This window comes from Psammomys obesus, unplaced genomic scaffold (genome assembly GCF_907164565.1).
Source record: "Psammomys obesus unplaced genomic scaffold, mPsaObe1.curated_primary_1811, whole genome shotgun sequence".
Taxonomy (NCBI): Eukaryota; Metazoa; Chordata; class Mammalia; order Rodentia; family Muridae; genus Psammomys; species Psammomys obesus.
Genome location: NW_026587556.1, coordinates 7,813,471 through 7,830,732, shown reverse-complemented (window position 1 = coordinate 7,830,732; position 17,262 = coordinate 7,813,471). Strand labels below are relative to the sequence as shown.

Here is a 17,262-nt window from a genome sequence, read left to right as displayed (position 1 = left end):
TATCTTCACACTCTAAAACAAAGTGTGCTGCATTTCTTATCAAATAAATTCTGTTTTATGCTATCTTTATAAAAATAAAAATAAATGCCACTGTTCAATATTGTTCAGACCATATCAACTGAACTGAAATCCCTGTGTTTGGGGAAGCCCCTCTCCTCACAAGTACTCTGACTAGGAAAAGGAGAAAAAGTTGAACCTGTAAAGATTGAAGAGCGCTGCTTAAGATGCACAAGTCAGGCGGTCTTCATAAACGCTGTTCTCTCCTTTGCCCTGGAGTATCAGAATTTCATGTTCAATTCAAGGAAAAAAAAATAAGGTGAAGGTTCCCGTGCCCTAAGCCACATACCATAAACAGGATCAACTCTCATCATTTATTTTATATTGGGAAGGCGATAAGAATATATAGAAGAGGAGGAAAATGTGAAAAGCAAATAAGCTTTTCATTTCCTCTCAGCCATATGGAATAACCTTCCCAATCTTCAAGATATGCCATTCGGGTGGACAATTTCCGTCACTAAAGCCAACATAACCCTCTTTTCCTTTCTTCCCAATATCCTCTGGTGATCACAAGATCCTTAGAAGCAGGGTTTATGCCTTTCCATTGTTCTGAACTTCACCTAACAAAACTGTGGTACCCAATAAAGACCAGTCAAAACAAACGTCATAGTAACAGCAGACCCGAGTTCAGTAAGCAGCTTCCCTAAGGCATCTCAATTAGATATAAGTCAGAGACTAGGGACCAAAGCAACTGCAGGCATCACAGAAACCCTAGAGGGTGTGTCACTCTCAGATACGGAGACGGGAGAGAGGAGGCTCCAATAAAAGAAGGAAGGCAGTCAGTGTAAACTAGATTTTTAAACAAATTTATGGAAATGATGCTCCTCTTTTTCTAGCAGAGATAGAAATCAAAGGTTATACAAATTCAATTTTCAAAACACGTTATGTTTAAAATTTGTACTCTGTTATATAAAAAAGAAATGTTAAGTTCTTGAGTTCACTGTTTTAGCAGAGACTTAATACTTTTTCTTTACAGGGTTTGTCTTCAGTATTGGGAGAGTTTCAAATCCCCTTGACTAAAATAGCAGATCTCAAGAATGTTCTATGTATGCTTTCCTTCATAAATATTTACAATTTCTTTTAAGGGTGATTTCCAAATATTATTAATCTAAGTTTCTACAGACTCCTTGTCAGCAAAGGCCAGGGAAGGTATACCTGGGGAATGTGTATTTTTAAGTCTTTGAGATCGTCGAATGATGCTACACTGGACAAGTGGCACTTTCCAAAATGTTAATATTGGAGTTTTTACATAATTTTTCTTAACATTCCCCTATTTGTCCCATATGTTGATTAAGTCAGTAATTGGTTATGTCAATATAAGACTTTTAAATTTTTAATAGTGAAGGCGAAGGCTTTTTTTTTTAAAGGTTATTTTTTAAGTATTTTGCTTACATGTATGTAAGTGCACCACATACGTACCTGATGCTTGTGGAACCCAAAAGAGAAGAGCGGGTGGGTGTCAGATCCCCTGGAACTGGAGTTACAGACTGTTGTGATTTTCCATGTGGGTGTTGGAAACTGAGCCTGGGTTTTTTACAAGTGAAGCAAATGCTCTTAACTGCTGAGCTGTCTTCCAGCCCCAGCTGAAATTTTTCTAATCCCTAAAGTAATATCAGGTAAGTAGCCACTTTGCCTTGGTTAATGTGAACTACCTTGCAGAAATGAAAAGCCACAGGGACTGGGACTTGTGGTAAATTAGGAAACCTAGTTTTTGGTGAGACCTCTTATTTTCATTCTTATACTAGAGTAGTTAAAAATTATACCATTGAAATCATGATGTGTGTCATTCTAGTCCAACAATTTCACTTGTTTTTTTTATACAGTTGAAATGTAAGAATCTGTTATTTGTATTCTAACTGTCCCCTTTATTGGATGTGAGCTTTTAGCAGTGGCCCTTCTGTTCAAGGTTAGTCTTCCCTCTTGGTTTGAGGGTTTAAAACTTGTCTTTCATCGTTGTTGGGTTTTACATACTCTCTACGCCTGCTGTGAGTGATCAGTGCTGTTTTTGTCTAGTCACAGTCACTGTGGGTTTGGGGTAATCATGGTCCAATACTAAGTGGACACTGTTTTGAACACTCTTCCCAAATAATCCCCAAGTAGATAATTTTTAAGAGAATGAGTACCTGCATCCGTTTGTCATGAAATATTCTTTTAATTTCTAGCACAAATTATGGCAGTATACAAATGATTCTCAGATAAAATGATGTTGACAGTATTTCCTTTTAACAATCTGTGTTAAGCTATGCTAATTTTCATTTTAACTTTAATATTCTTTCCACAAATAAAAGTAATGCCTGATGTTTAATTAAAAAAAAGAAAATGAGAATATGAGAACTAAAGATATATATATATGTATGTATGTATATCCTCACTACTGTCGCTTAAAATGGAAGTTGAGGAGAAAAGCAGAGAAGCAGAGGTTGAATAGAAAGCCAGGGTTGTCCAACATCTTACTCAAATCCACAGCCAAGCAGCCAATCTTAAGGTAACTCTACTCTGCCGACTATACCCCACATAATCCATATACACTGGGCAAGTATCTTAAAACCTGAGTCACCCCACTTTTAAAAGGGATGATTAATATACACTTAGAAATTTTTTTAAACATTAGATGTAAAAACTGTACACAAAGTGTAATATCCAGTGAATGCCATTTTTTTAAAAGTACTATCAATAACGTCTGTAATGCCCAAGTTTAAACTGCAGAACTCATATCTTTTCTTGGAATCTAACATCCTAGTATATTGCCAGAACATAATAAATGAACAGAAATGCTTGGAATCTAATTAGTTCTTTGCTCTAGACTACTTATAGCAATGATACATCATCGCCTTTGACTTCATCTCAGGATGCAGTTCTAGGACAGAGCACTTCTCTAGCACACTCAGGTCCTGGGGTTTGACCCTGAGCATCAGTGAGGGGAAAAAAAAAAAAAAAGTTTTCAAACATAGTTAAGTGTGAGCCTGGCCAGTGGGAAAAGGAGAGGAGGAACTGATGTCCCCTATGGATTAACCAAGAGCCTCACCCACACGCCTATCACAAAACAAAACACTTCAAAACTGCACCAGTCCCTTGGTGTAGAAAATGATGACAACAGCCTAAAATAGCAAGCTCTCTCAGAAGTTGTCGCTGCCCAATCTCTCTCTGATACTGTACAGGGGGATCAACTTAGCCCACTGAGGCTGCTGAAAAAAAGCGTTCACATTCTAAAGTAAAGAAACATGACAGGAGAGGTGAGTGGGGATCTCTGCATTTATAAACAAAACATGGCCCTGGGATGAAGAGGACCATTGAGCTATGCAGATCCCTCACTGCATTCTTAGTCTGTAGAAAGGAGGCCTCAAGCCTCTACAACGCAGATCGTGACCCCAACTGTTAAGTGAAATGACTGAACAACAGCTGAGTAGCGTCATCAGAAAGACTCGCATGTCCCCATGACATCCCAGGATAAGCAGTTTAAATATAATGTGTTTCCAGTCTGCTTTCCCTTGCCTGGATACAGTTCGCTCCCCAAACTAAAATAAGCCACCTGGAGGAACTGCGAGAACAAGGCCACGCAACCGTATTAGTCAATGCTTCAGTTTCCTATCACTACTATAAAACACGATCAGAAATATTACTCCTTAAAACAATGAATGTCTCTCTCACAATTCTGTAGTAGGAAGTCCACAGCAATAAGCCCTGGGCAGGGTTCTTCTAGAGGCAACAGGGAAAAATCCTTTTCTTTCCCTCTTTCCCTTTCCCTTTCTTCCTTTCCTTTTTGCTTTCCCAGGCTGTGAAAGCTGCTCAAGTTCCCTGGCTTCAAAGACAGGCAGACTCCTTCACATACACATTATGCCACACTACACCACACAATACCGTACTACACCACACACAGCACACCACACACGCCACACCATATCACATACCACACCACACCACATCTCACAGCACATACCACAGCACACCACAGCACACCATGCCACATACACCACACAATATCATACCACACACCAAACACCACACACCACATATCACATACCATACCATGACACGCCACACCACACCACACCATGACACACAATGCCCTCTCCTGGCTCTCTGTTCCACCTAGAAAGACTCTCATGATCATACTGGTCCTGCTCATATGTGCCAAGAAATCGCCATTCTCTCAGCAGCTGATTGACAACCTTAACTCCTCCTTGTTCTGTAGTACATCATATTTACAAGTTCTGGGGATAAGGATAGAGGTATCTCTGGGAAAACAAATTTCTGCTACTAGACTAACATTAAAAACTAGAAGGCTGAAAATAGTAGGCTATGGAGTTGCAGGCCCAGAGCCAAAATTAATGCTGAAGAGTTCTCATTTGCTTCTTTAATTATTTCCACTTTGTGGATACAATCTAAGAATCAAACAGTTCCCATTCTGAGCTGGGGGTTGGGGTCGTCGCTGCTTCTGGTTGATACAGACTCTCAAAGCACCGGCTTTACTTTCTCCAAAAGAAGGACACAGATCACCATAGGAGAAAAACCATCCCTAACAATGAAAGGCAGACCATCAGCCCCAGAGACTGCTCCATGTTCCCCTCTGTCATTGCTGCTTTTTTCAACTGAAAAGAATTTCTATACAATACACTCTGACCACAGTTCCCCCCCAACTCCTCCCAGATCCCATTTCTCCACCCATGTTTTTTAATCTATATTTATTATCTGACATATCCTAATAAGTATTCTTTTTATTGTCTACCTTGCTAATCAAACACTAGTGCACGGCAGTATCCTAATATTCAATAAATATTTGAGTGATCAATACTTCAATCTTGAACTGTCTGAAATAATTTTTCTTCCAAGCAGTGAAATTATAAATTCCATTCAAAGTCTATTATGCCATATTTATCTTTCATATATAACAAATGGCAGAAATACAGGGTAAAAACCTTTCATCCAGAAAGTTCTACAAGTTTCTAAAGGGATAATATTTATAATATTTGCTTCAAAGGAAATATTTATCTATGCCTGAATGATGCAATAATCAGCAGAGCCTGTTAATATTAATAGCTCCTTAAATAAAAAAAGGATTTTTAATCCAGGGGGTTATCTAGAAAAATGGAACACAGTAACCCCATGCTCCTTTCTCCTTAGCAATCAATCTCAGAACAGGGTAATTACCATTTTAGGTACTAGTTGCTAGAAACCTGTTTATTAAAATTAATATGTGTAAAAAAATCAATTTAATTTTCAATAAATGATTCATAATCTCTGTCTACCAGGTGAGATAAATGATTCTGTATAGTGCACTTTCTGACTTAAAAATAATTTCTCCTGATTTCTCATAATGACTGGTTTTCACTTCAACAAAACCGAAAGGGAGTTTTCTCCATGTGGCTGAAATCCTTAGAAGTTGATTTTATTCTAAGATTAATTCTCACTCACCATATTATTTTAATAGCTTCAGCAGTCGATTCATTTTAATGTCTAATATTAAACATTTAATATAGTTAACTTATCATTGCCCTCTGAACTGTGGAAAAAAAAAACTGAACTACCTTGAAGCCATCATGTTTAAAAAGTGGGTATTTTTAATAGCAGTAGCAAAAACTATAAGGATAGAAATGAGAGTCATTAGCTATTCTGTTATTACACATCATCGCCAGGGTCTGAGATGCAAAATATGTAGCTGAATCCTTGCCTCAATGGGACGCACTACAGACAAAATCAGTCAAAACTTAGCTAGTCAGTTGCTTCTACAAATCAGACAAGGCACATGGAGGCCTCACTCATACTAAGCAGACCCCAGTGTTTCAGCCTACAGACCCCAATGTTCTTGCCGCTCCTTGGATCCCCTCTTAAAACTGATGTAGTGGTTTTTTAACAAACATTAATAATCCATAAAATTCCATTCCTTGCCCTTAGTTACCTAGTATAGCTTCTAATTATGTCAACAATACTACCCTTGGCAAACTCTTTTCATTTGGTTTTGCGTTTCAAAATTAATGAAAATCACAGACAATAGAAGGCAGTGTTCCTTTCACAGACATATATTAAAGTAAGAGCTTGCTGAGGGCTAGGAGCTGCACTGAGTGCATATGAGGTTATAAGGCTCGGGTGACAGACAGCAGCTAGGAATTACACTAGTTTAAAGAAGCCACAGTGTATCCTCTAGGGTCCATAACTTTCTTCACCAGACATGGGTACGTGGCCAGGTTTCCTGTACAAGGCATGAACTCTATCCTACTGAACAGGCGTTAAGTCTAATTACATGGCTGTTGGTTAAGCCCCGAGTTATAATTCCACTATTGCACCCTTGCGGCTATCCAGCTTTCTGTTACATTGTCCAGTCCAAAGTGGTCAGCCCTAAACACATACACATACAAGCAATGCTTTTTAAAAAATGGACTCAGTGGGTTGCATTTATATGTACATATAACAATAATATATGAAAAAATGGTAATTGAAGAGACCATGAATTTGAGGAGTTGAGGGGAACACAGAGGGAGTTGAAGAAGAGTGCGGCAAGTAACAGAGAGGCAGTACTCATGTATAAAATTCTCAAAAAAAGTCAAGAAAATAAGACCTTGAAATAACCTGATGTAACATAAGATTTCATTTAATGTGGGATTTCAGGAAATTATAGGAATTTCGGGCAACTTAATTGAATATATTGTTGAAACACTAATTACTATTTTTTTTTAAAAGGAAGTTTTGAAGCCCTCAATACAGAAATGAAAGTATGTAACACAAAATTGTCTTCAAAAGCTCAAGGGATATAAAAATCTGATAGGAATAAGGGAGGAGAAGGCGAACAGGATGAAGAAAGATTCTTTGGTCTACTTAGTGATGTCTTAAAATGCTATTCCTGGAATGAACAGTAATTCAAACTGCATAAAGAAACCCATGAAAATTTCTCCCAAGGCTGGACTGTGTCCTCAAACCTGAGCTTGCCCATCAAACTCACTTCAATAAGTATCTGGGAGATAAAGGCTGCCTCTAGTTTGTTAAACAGCTTGGGTTTCCTGAGATAGCAAGCGCAGCAGCTCCTAGGAAGGAACTGGAGGACCTGGGTGGATTATGAGGATTGGCTGCTGCATACTTTCTTTTACCATGCTGTACCTTTTGTCATAGACGGAGAAAGTCCAGGCCCCTGATTATATCAGAAGTACTCAGGGACACTTTGAATTTCTACTTTCCTTCCGCACCAAACTTCTCTTTTCTTCATTAATTTATTTATTTAATCACTTTACATTCTGATCACAAGCTCCCCTCCCTCCTCACCTGCTGGTCCTACACACACACCCCTCCCCCCATTCCCGCTTATCCTTCTCCTCAGAGAAGGGGAGGCATCACCTGGGTACCAACCCAGCCTGGCACAGCAAGTTGCAGCAGGACTAAGTGCATCACCTCCCACTGAGGACAGACAAGGCATCCCAGCTAAAGGAAAGGGATCTAAAGACTGGCAACAGAGTCAGAGACAGCCCCCTGCTCCAATTGTTAGGGGACCCATATGATGACCAAGATGCATATCTGTACATATGTGTGTGGGGCATAGGATAGCACCAAAGTTCTAAAGAATGCCTCCCCCTGCAGATACATAAACCCAGCATTTCACAGGAAAAGCAAAATTCATATAAAGCTGCAATATATATCGATCAGAGATGAAAAAATTATCACAGATACAGTCACACTGGTAGAAATTTCTTACAGGTTAGCAAGATACATTTTAATTTGTCTTTCCTAAATGAAATATTAAAAGAAAACATGTTACCTATTGGTACAATCACGTTTATAATCTAATTAATTTGCATTATATTCAGCCTATTTCTTACGCAGAGTTTTGAAAAGGAGTTTTTCTTTTTTTTAATTTTTTAATTTTTTTATTTTTCTTATTAGTTACATTTTGTTAACTCTGTATCCCAGCTGTATCCCGCTCCCTCATTCCCTCCCAATCCTACCCTCCCTCCCTCATCTCCTCCCTGCCCCTTTCCAAGTCCACTTGAAAAGGAGTTTTTCAAAGCAGTGACAATTTTAGAAGAATGATTTTATTCCCCTTGAGTTATAATCCCTTTTTAAATAATTGAGCTATAATTGTGTTGATTCAAGAAGTATTATAGATAAGTGTAGTAAGCATGGGATATATGATCATTTACATTCACGGAAAAAGAAAATGAATAAATATCAGAACTGAAGTGTGGCAGAGTGGTGAGACATTTGTCTAGCAAATATGAGGAGCTAGGCAGAATCCTCATAGCCACAGGAGAAAATATGTATACTGCAAAACCATAATGCAAAAACTGTGAAAACAAGAAGACTTCTAATAGGTAGGGATTGGTTTCTAAAATTTTATGTCAGTCTTCCCAGGTGAAAATGCCATTCAAGACAACAGAGAGAGGTCCACAGTATAGTGGTTATCACCTTTGTTTGTTTCTCTATGTTTAAATTAATCCATTCAATGTTTTATAGACAATAGGCACACTATTCCTTAAGTATTGGCTTTATAGCCTTCCTTTTCTAATCTTCCAGGCCCTGATAATGCCAGACTTTGTTGCCAAGCAAGCCTGAGACACCATCAAGGTGAGTGACAAATCTGCAAGCGCCACCTTACCTCTGACTCATCTGTCGATTCTTCAAGAGACCCAGTTTCCTGCAAGCACAGAGAAGAAAGGGGGTCAGAAGAAGGAAAATATATATATATAGCACAGGAGAACAAGAAACCACGACATCAAATGAGCCAGTTTTCACACTGGAATCTCTTATGCGAAGGCATCAAAATTACTGTCTTGCTAAAAGTTTGCAGAGAGATGGGGTGGGGGGAGGACTGGTTTGGGTTTGTTTGTTGAGATAGGCTCTTATGTACTCCAGCCTGGCCTTGAACACTCTATGTAGTTCATGAGGACCCTGAATTTCTGATCATCTTCCTCTACATCCTATGTACTGGGATTGCAGGCACGTGACACCACGTCTGGTTTCATGCAGTGCTAGGGATTGAACTCAAGGCTCTGTATGTGCTAGGCAAGCACTCTACAGCTAAGCCACATGCTCAACTCTAGAACAGTTCTTGGAAAAAGAATCTTCCGCCAGCGGTGCTCATCAGACACGACATAAGCCCTTTAATAAACCAGTAACTCTAAGACAAACTCCTCCACTTAGCACAGTTCCCTTCCTGCTGCACAATGAATCTTGCTGCTCTGGAGAAAACAAAGCAAAAAGGGAAAAAAATGAACTTGGTCCCGATAATCTCTCACCTGTCCACTGAAAGAAAGAATCTGCTGATGCCACGCATCCTCAAAGAGGTCAGCAAAATGAAGATTTACTTAACGTACTTATAGATATCAATAGCAATAAAAAGTTACAGCTAATATGCTGACACCGAATGTAAGCATTTTACAATCCATGAGATAAACAAAGAGAGCGACAAAGAAGTGGGGTAAGAACGTTTTAGACCTAACATATTTTTAAGAAAAAAGAACATTTTAAAGAAAGTCAGACGCACATTATACTCAATTCAAGACAGATAGCAGGATAAATGTAAATCTGATGCTCAAAAACAGCTTTATTTTATATGTCAAAAAAACAGTAAAAGCTTGGAAAGAGACGGGTAACTTCTAGAGGAGACTTAAGTTTTCAGGAAAATATAGTCCTTACCCTTGAAGACCATGTGAAAAATGGAGATGTTCTGCAATTAAGACTTTTATGACACATGTGTCATTATCAGGGATAAACCTCATATCTTTTCTGCATGCTTACACAGTTTGTTTTATTTAATCGTGAAATTTGCAGGCAAATGGATGGAACTAGAAAAGATCATCCTGAGTGAGGTAACCCAGAAGCAGGAAGATACACAGGATATATACTCACTTATAAGTGGATATTAGTCATATAATATTGGATAAACATAGTAAAATCCTAAAGGAGCTAAACAATAAGGAGGACTCTAGGAAAGTTGCTTAATCCACAAACAGTATAGACATCTGAAACAGGAGAAGACAGGGCAAAGAAACCTACCAAAAAGGGCCTCTGAAAGAATCCACCCAGCAGGGTATCAAAGCAGATGCTGAGACACACAGCCAAACCTTGGGCAGAGTGCAGGGAATCTTATGAAAGAAGGGGGAGATAGAAAGACCTGGAGGGGACTGTAACTCCACAAGGAGAGCAACAGAGCCAAAAAAAATCTGGGCCCTGGAGGGCTGCAGAAACTGATGTTCCAACCAAAGACCATGCAATGGATAGAACCCAGAGGCTGCTCAGTCTCAATGTGGTTTCCCTAATAAGGGATACAGGGACTATCTCTGACATGGTGTAAGTGGCTGGATCTTTGGTCACCTCCCCCTGGGGAGGAGGGGGTGCAGCCTTGCCAGGCCACAGTGGAAGACAATACAGCTAGTCCTGATGAGACCTGATAGGCTAGGGTCGGATGGAAGGGGAGGAAGATCTCCCCTATCAGCAGACTAGGGGAGGGGCATAGGAGGAGAAGAGGGAGGGAGGGTAGGACAGTCTGACCCTAGGAGACTTCTAGCCTTTCTCTCCAGCCCCTCCATAAAATCTATATCCCTCTAGCTACTAAGCTAACACTATGAATCGCATGCTCATGTCTCCGTGCTAAAAACTCTCTCATCCAGCCAAGGAACTGTGGTTAATTTTGTGGTTCTCCTGCTATTTAATTCATTTCAACATTTTAGGTTTGGAAGCTACTAGCTCCTGGAGAGACAAAGACATGAGTAAGCTATAGCTCCAAAATGACAGCTAAGATTTGAGTGTGACATACAGATGTATTATTTAACCTAGAAGATGTTTTTCTGAAACATCCTTATAAAAGTCTGTATTTTCAACTTCAGAAAAAACACATTAAATTTACATAGCATCAGTCTCGGCCTAACTTCAGTTGGAACTGAGCAGCAATGCCAGGATGGAAGGCATTTTACCCCTCAACATCACTTCCAACCTCACATAGGTCATGGGCACTGGCCTTGAGTTTGTGATCCCCAGTGAGATTTTCCTTAGGATATTCCCTCCACTTGGCCCTGGTTCAAGTCCAGGAATCCTTTTGGTTTCCCAGCTTAAAGTAGTACCTCTGGTTGCAATGACCTCAATGGGGGAAACCTTCACAGCAGACAGGCATCCCCCTTCTTCACCAGGAGCGTCAATGTCATGACCCTAAATCACGGCACCAACCTGAGATTTAAACCTGAAAAGCACTGGCTGTTTTTAAACATTTACTTTCCTTTACAGCCCAACCTTGGCTGCCCCAGCCATACCTGGATCTAGACGATTAAATCTTTGTCTTATACATGTTAACTATTTTCCCTTAACCACTTTAATGGATTTATCTTATGACCACAAATCTTAGAGAATAAATTTACAAGCAAAAGAACAGAGGCACTGTAGTATACTCAAACCTGAATGTTTTTTTAGATGCATGATATTCTTATGAACTGTGCCATCTGATAAACTGTAATAAAAATGGAATTCCCCTAATGTCTAAGATGCAGTAGTAAAAACCAAAATAAAAACTCTCTCATCCAGCCAAGGAACTATAGTTAATTTTGTGGCTGAGTTGGATGGGGGATGAAAGTGTGTAGAGGCTAAGAGGAAGAAATGAGGAAAATGTGATCCACATTACACCTGAATTAGTAACACCCCAAGATTTTCAATATGATTCAATTCACATAATTCTACTGAACAGAATCCACAACATGACAATTAAGAGTGTTCTCCTGCTATTAAATTCATTTCAACACTTTGGGTTTGGAAACTACTAGCTCCTGGGGAGATATAGACATGAGTAAGCTATAGTCCACATTCCGAGGACTCAGCAATCCGTAGGAGACAAATACACCACCAACCACACTTCAAGTAGAGTGTTATTCATGAGAGGTCGGGACAAACACTGTTGGGCATCTGTGACTATGAGAGCCACCTATAAATCGTTCCAGAACTGAGCAAAACTGCTGGTTACAAGAATTCCAGGCAGAACTGAGGCTATTAGCTTTCTGTGAACTATAAAACAAAAATGTTACTTTTACAAAGTACTTTTTCTATATTCAGCAAAATCAAGGCTTTCATTATGACTTAAAGAGATCTGTTTATCCTTACTCAAGCAGTGATTTTTAGCTTTAAACTGTAAATTTTTAATAGTATGTTAACTTGGTGCAGATGTCACCAGTTTGGCTATTCATAAAATTAAAGCAGAGACAATCATAACACTCAGGAAAGATAAGCCAATGGGTTTAATTTTGTGCTATTCATCTTGCAAGAATTTTTGCATTTGTAGAAGAGCGTATTAAGAAAATGCTTTGCCTCCCTCTGTAATTCGTCATTGTAGTTCATATATTACACGTTACCCCCTAAAGTACTCAGTAAGAAGAAAAAAAGATGTCATGATTTCCAGAAATATTGAAAGTGGAAGAATATTAGCAGCACCAATCCAGAAAATGAGAAAAACCTAGTCGTGTTTAATCTTCAAAGAATAATATAAATACAATTATTTGTTTTCTTTGAAAATAGTAATTTTATGAATTCATAAAATAATCTATGAATGGTTGCTTCTTTCTGCAACAGACAATAGACAACTGGCCTTTTTTAAGGCTACACTGATATGAATGGGGGAAAATGTTCTTTAAAATAGTGCACTGGCTTTTAAAACAGCATTGAGAGAATAAGAGCTAAATTAAGATAATAAAGACTATTTGCACTTCATAAAGTTCATATATATATTTCATATATATTCATACGTGAAATTTAGACTTAAGTTCTTCAATATACTCTAAGAATCAAAGTGGTTTAATGGAAAAAATGTGAGCTTTAGAGACATGAGACTAAAACAGTCGTAAAAATAGAAAAGTTCAAATTGACTGAGTTTCAATCCTCTTATCTGTAAAATTCAATCATCTAATATATTAAGTATCAAGCAATATCCCAATATTCGTCATTAGCAGTGAATAAATTCTTACCATGGGGAATACAATAGTGAAAATACATAAAAATAATTTATGGAATAAGTATTATGCAGAATAATGTCAGAAGGTGGTTTCAAAAAATGAGCAGGGAGTAGCAATCAGAAAGCACAATTTCACAGAGGCATGAGAAAAGTAAGGGAGAAAGACCTGTAGATATCACAAGTCCTGAAATGGGCCCGTGTAAGCAAAGGTTCTGACATAGGAACATGGCTGGCTTGTTTAGAGAAACAGGCAATATGAGACAGAGGGTGGCAGAAGGGAAGAAGACCACAGCGGGAAATGAAGTCTCAGAGCTGTGGAAGGGGTGGGTAGGACAATATGGGCACTGTTTTACCACGGTTTGGGATGGGAGAGACATGGAGGCTTTTTACGACTTCCATATCAAAATGTCCAGATCAAATGTCATGTGAAAGGATCTTTTAAGTTTGTAAGCACTGTGCAAACGTGAAACATGTTATTATCTACCTGATATTCCTGTTTTTAACATCAGAAAGCCTTGACAAACGCCTCTTCTGCATGAGTGGGAATATAGGGGCAACTCCATATTTCCATCGCACTGGATCTTAAGTTCCTAAGAACTTAAGGAACTTGGACTTCTGCTTTTCTACAAAACCACATGTGGAAATAAGGAAATGTTCAATGTGAACAGCCATCTCACAGTAGTCAAACAGGGCAAAGCCTGCTCTGAAGGTAAGTTCGCTTTCCTTTGAACCTGCAGTGCAAAAGATAGTTTGCACAAATGATGAAAGCGGCTCTTGTTAACACAAAGACGGAGCCCAAATTCTTTCTATTCAAATTCCTTAACTTTTGGTATACTCGGAATAAAGTGAATGGTAAAATCACCACTACAGGTAAACGTCTCGTATGACAGCAAACAGTTCATTGCCACTCAGTTCCTAAGAGGTATCACAGAAACTAGCAGGCAGGCCATTTAATGTATGAGGGGAATATACGATATATGTATGTATGTATGCGTATGTACAAGCATATGAAGAGACACTAGAAACGGAAACTTAAGGAGGTCTCTTCCAAGTTCTGGCCTTAGTCTTCTATTGTGTTAGTTTCACTTAATTTTGTCCTTTGCTTTAATGTGTAGCTATCAACAGCTGTATTTTTGAAAACAAAGCAATATTTTCTACCCAACACTCAGTACCACTTCTCAGCTGCAGGCTGGACCTTGCCATCTAAGTCTTGCCAGCAGCAGGAGTAATCTCTTAAGCCTTGTATAGCAGTCCACTCTTGACTTGCCTTGGAAAATTTCCACCTAACACAAAACAGAAGGGCTGAGCCTAAGCAAGGCCAGCTGGGACAGACGGGATGCGCATGGTGCTATCCGCACGGGGATGAGCCGCCCCAACACGCCGGGCCAGGTCCCACTCTTTTCCGGCCCACCGCGTCCCAGAACCACTCTCTCAGGTCTCCACGTCCCGGCTGCCCCGAACTAGCTCTGCCAGCATTTACCTGCTCCTCTGCTTCCGCCATAGCGCAGCCTGAGAGTCACATGACATACCCGGAAGTAAGAGAAAGGAGCCCTTGGGCCACAGCCTGCTGGGAAATGTAGTTTTTTCCGACATCAGTTTGGTGGCGGAGCCAACTCTAATTTTTACACAACAGAATCCTGTTTAAGAGACTCCAATATATCTATAGTGAATGACAGTTTTTATTTTGTTGTGGGTCTACCTTCTGTTGTTATTGTTGTGTCTGTTAAGCACTTTTCATTCCAGGCTCTGCTTTTGCTTTACAGTAAAATTATGAATTATATCATTTAGTCCTCTCAGCAAAACTTATTGTTATCCCCATTAACAGGGGAAGGCATAGTAGCTCAGAGAACGTGCTAAAGTTTCGTGAGAAGCCTAGGTTTAGAATGTATCCCTTCCCAATGTCCAATCCGACTACATCAAATGTTCTTCAGTCTAATACTGTTGTTGTGCCCGCCTACTCCTTTTTTAAAAGGCTAGTGACTATAAAAGAATGTCTGCCGTGAATAGTCAGAAAAATAATGTGTATTCTAACAAACATTTAGTACCTTGGTACAATAAACTGACATCTTTCTTTTTATTTAAAAATGTAATTTTATTTGTATTTTAATTTTATTTGTACAAATATTGCATGTATATCTGGGCACACTTGTGAGCTTCATGTCCTCAGAGGCCAGAGAGCATATCAAATTCCCTAGCAAGCAAAGTCATGGCTAATCTAAAAATTTCTATATGTTGTTAAGCAGCCCAAGCCCAAACAACACTTATGATGGAACTTCAAGCCACAGAAAGACCTTATTGTCAGAATTTTCTCCCTGGCAGGAGCCTAGGAAATCTGCCTTCTTCCTTCTAAGGTCCCAGAGACAAACCAAACTTCAGACCCACCAAAACTCCCCTGGGAAACCAATGATTTTATTGAGCATGGGTGAGGGGCTACCATCAGGAGCACAAGTTGCCCCAAATCAGCCACATTGGAAAGTTTTCACCCTGCATGAATGAAGGCTTGCCCAAAACAATAGAAGGAGGTTCCTTCTCCTTGTTTTCCCCTAGTACTTTAACCTCTCCCATTAAACATAAAGTCCTGTGCAATTGGACACACTGGTATAATGTGGGCTGGGAGGACTGGCTGGATACTCAGGCAACGGTCCGATGACCATCCCTACCTCCTGCTATGAAGGCATGCCAGCAATCGACAAGTCCAGCTGTAATGATCTTTTACATGCAGATATAGCTGTCTCATGGAGATATTGTTTGAATCAGAGGCGGGTGTTATGTGACAAGCCTCTACACAGCAGACACAGAAGAAGCCCTAAGTTTAGTTTCTACAGGAAACAGAAAGAAGCCCACATCTTCTGCTTTTCTGATTTTCTTCACAAGCCATCATTTTCCCTTTCTTGTTGCAAGCTGCATGCATAGAAACTGGTGAGACTACATACTCTTCAAGCTGTCAGTCTCCTGTTTTGATCAAACATAGACAAGAAAGAGGAAGACAAACACAGGGTTGTTCTCTTTATTTTACTGTTCGATTTAATTTTGGTGAGAATTGGACTGCTTAATTAGGTGCTGGGAAAATCACCACCGTTTTCTCAAACAGCTGAATTTTATTCTTGTTCTGGACAACAGTGTGTTGTGTGATCCACTTCATCCATGTCAATTTTTGATGATTGTTTTTATTTGTCTGAGTTTGATTTTTTGTTGTTGCTGTTTTTTGTTTTGTTTTGTTTTGTTTTGTTTTACCCTAGCTTTATGTTGAAGGCAGAATTGGAGCAGGAGGACACTTGAAAACTCTTCTGAGGACTGGAGATATGGATTAATGGTTAAGAGTGTTTGCCACTACTGTCTTCAGGACTCAGCCAGAACAGACCCATATGTATACGCTGTGTGTTCACACAAACAGACACATACGTGCTAACTACATAATAGAAAGAAAGAAAGAAAGAAAGAAAGAAAGAAAGAAAGAAAGAAAGAAAGAAAGGAAGGAAGGAAGGAAGGAAGGAAGGAAGGAAGGAAGGAAGGAAGGAAGGAAGGAAAAGAAAGAAGAGATAATTTATAATAGGAAACTAAAGGTCTTTTGAGAACCCAAATCAGCCAGAGCTGCAGGTCTGACTTTATTGCTGATTTTCCTGTCTGTCTGTCTGTCTGTCTGTCTGTCTTTTGATTTTTGTTTCCAGCAGCTGGCGCTCTATGTTTGAATGTTGAATGAGTGTTCTCCAAAGAACCTCTGAAGTTCACATCCCTTTCATCCACAATACCTGTTCTGCTCTTAGAACCATTCTAATGGGCGAACACACCATGATGGTCTAGGAAGCAAAGCTGGCAGACAGTCATCAGCTCTGGCCCATGGTGGACTTTCTTGCAACTCTTTGGAATGAAGAGGGGTTGGCCTATTTTCTTTCTCAATGGGGATATTGTGGGATGGATTGAAGAAGCAGCTGGAGTTTACTGCAGATTCTTCTCTGTTCACGGAACTCCAGGGAGCCCCCAGATAATGCACTCCATATCTGCTGTCTTCACTATAATAAAGTACAATGAGCATAGGATCCACTGGGCACAAGGGAAGATGAAGAGACACAAGCATGCAAAGTTGAAACCTGCTCTAGGCTAGGTTCATTCTGAGTCCAGACAGACTAGACAGAATGAAATTGGCATGTGACCTCCGAACCTCAAGTTTCCTCCTGTGGGAGTTTGAGTTCCCGTTATCTGAAAGGTCCTAAAGCTTCTTCTTGCTACTCAAAGTACTCTCCACAGACCACCTGAAACCTAGTTAGAACAGAATAATTGAAGACATTCTGAGTGAC

At 39.5% G+C, this 17,262-nt stretch overlaps 1 protein-coding gene across 1 annotated transcript in view; it reads right to left on the bottom strand.

Annotated features, from left to right (window-relative positions):
- Vps41 (VPS41 subunit of HOPS complex) overlaps positions 1-14,503 on the bottom strand; it is a 159,792-nt gene extending 145,289 nt beyond the window's left edge. The window contains exons 1-2 of the mRNA XM_055603954.1: positions 14,448-14,503; positions 8,636-8,674 (exon numbers count right to left, since the gene is read on the bottom strand). Coding sequence (XP_055459929.1) covers positions 8,636-8,674; positions 14,448-14,468 — 60 coding nt within the window. The 5' untranslated portion in view covers positions 14,469-14,503. The remainder of the gene's footprint in view (positions 1-8,635; positions 8,675-14,447) is intronic.
- Between the last annotated feature and the right edge of the window lie 2,759 nt (positions 14,504-17,262).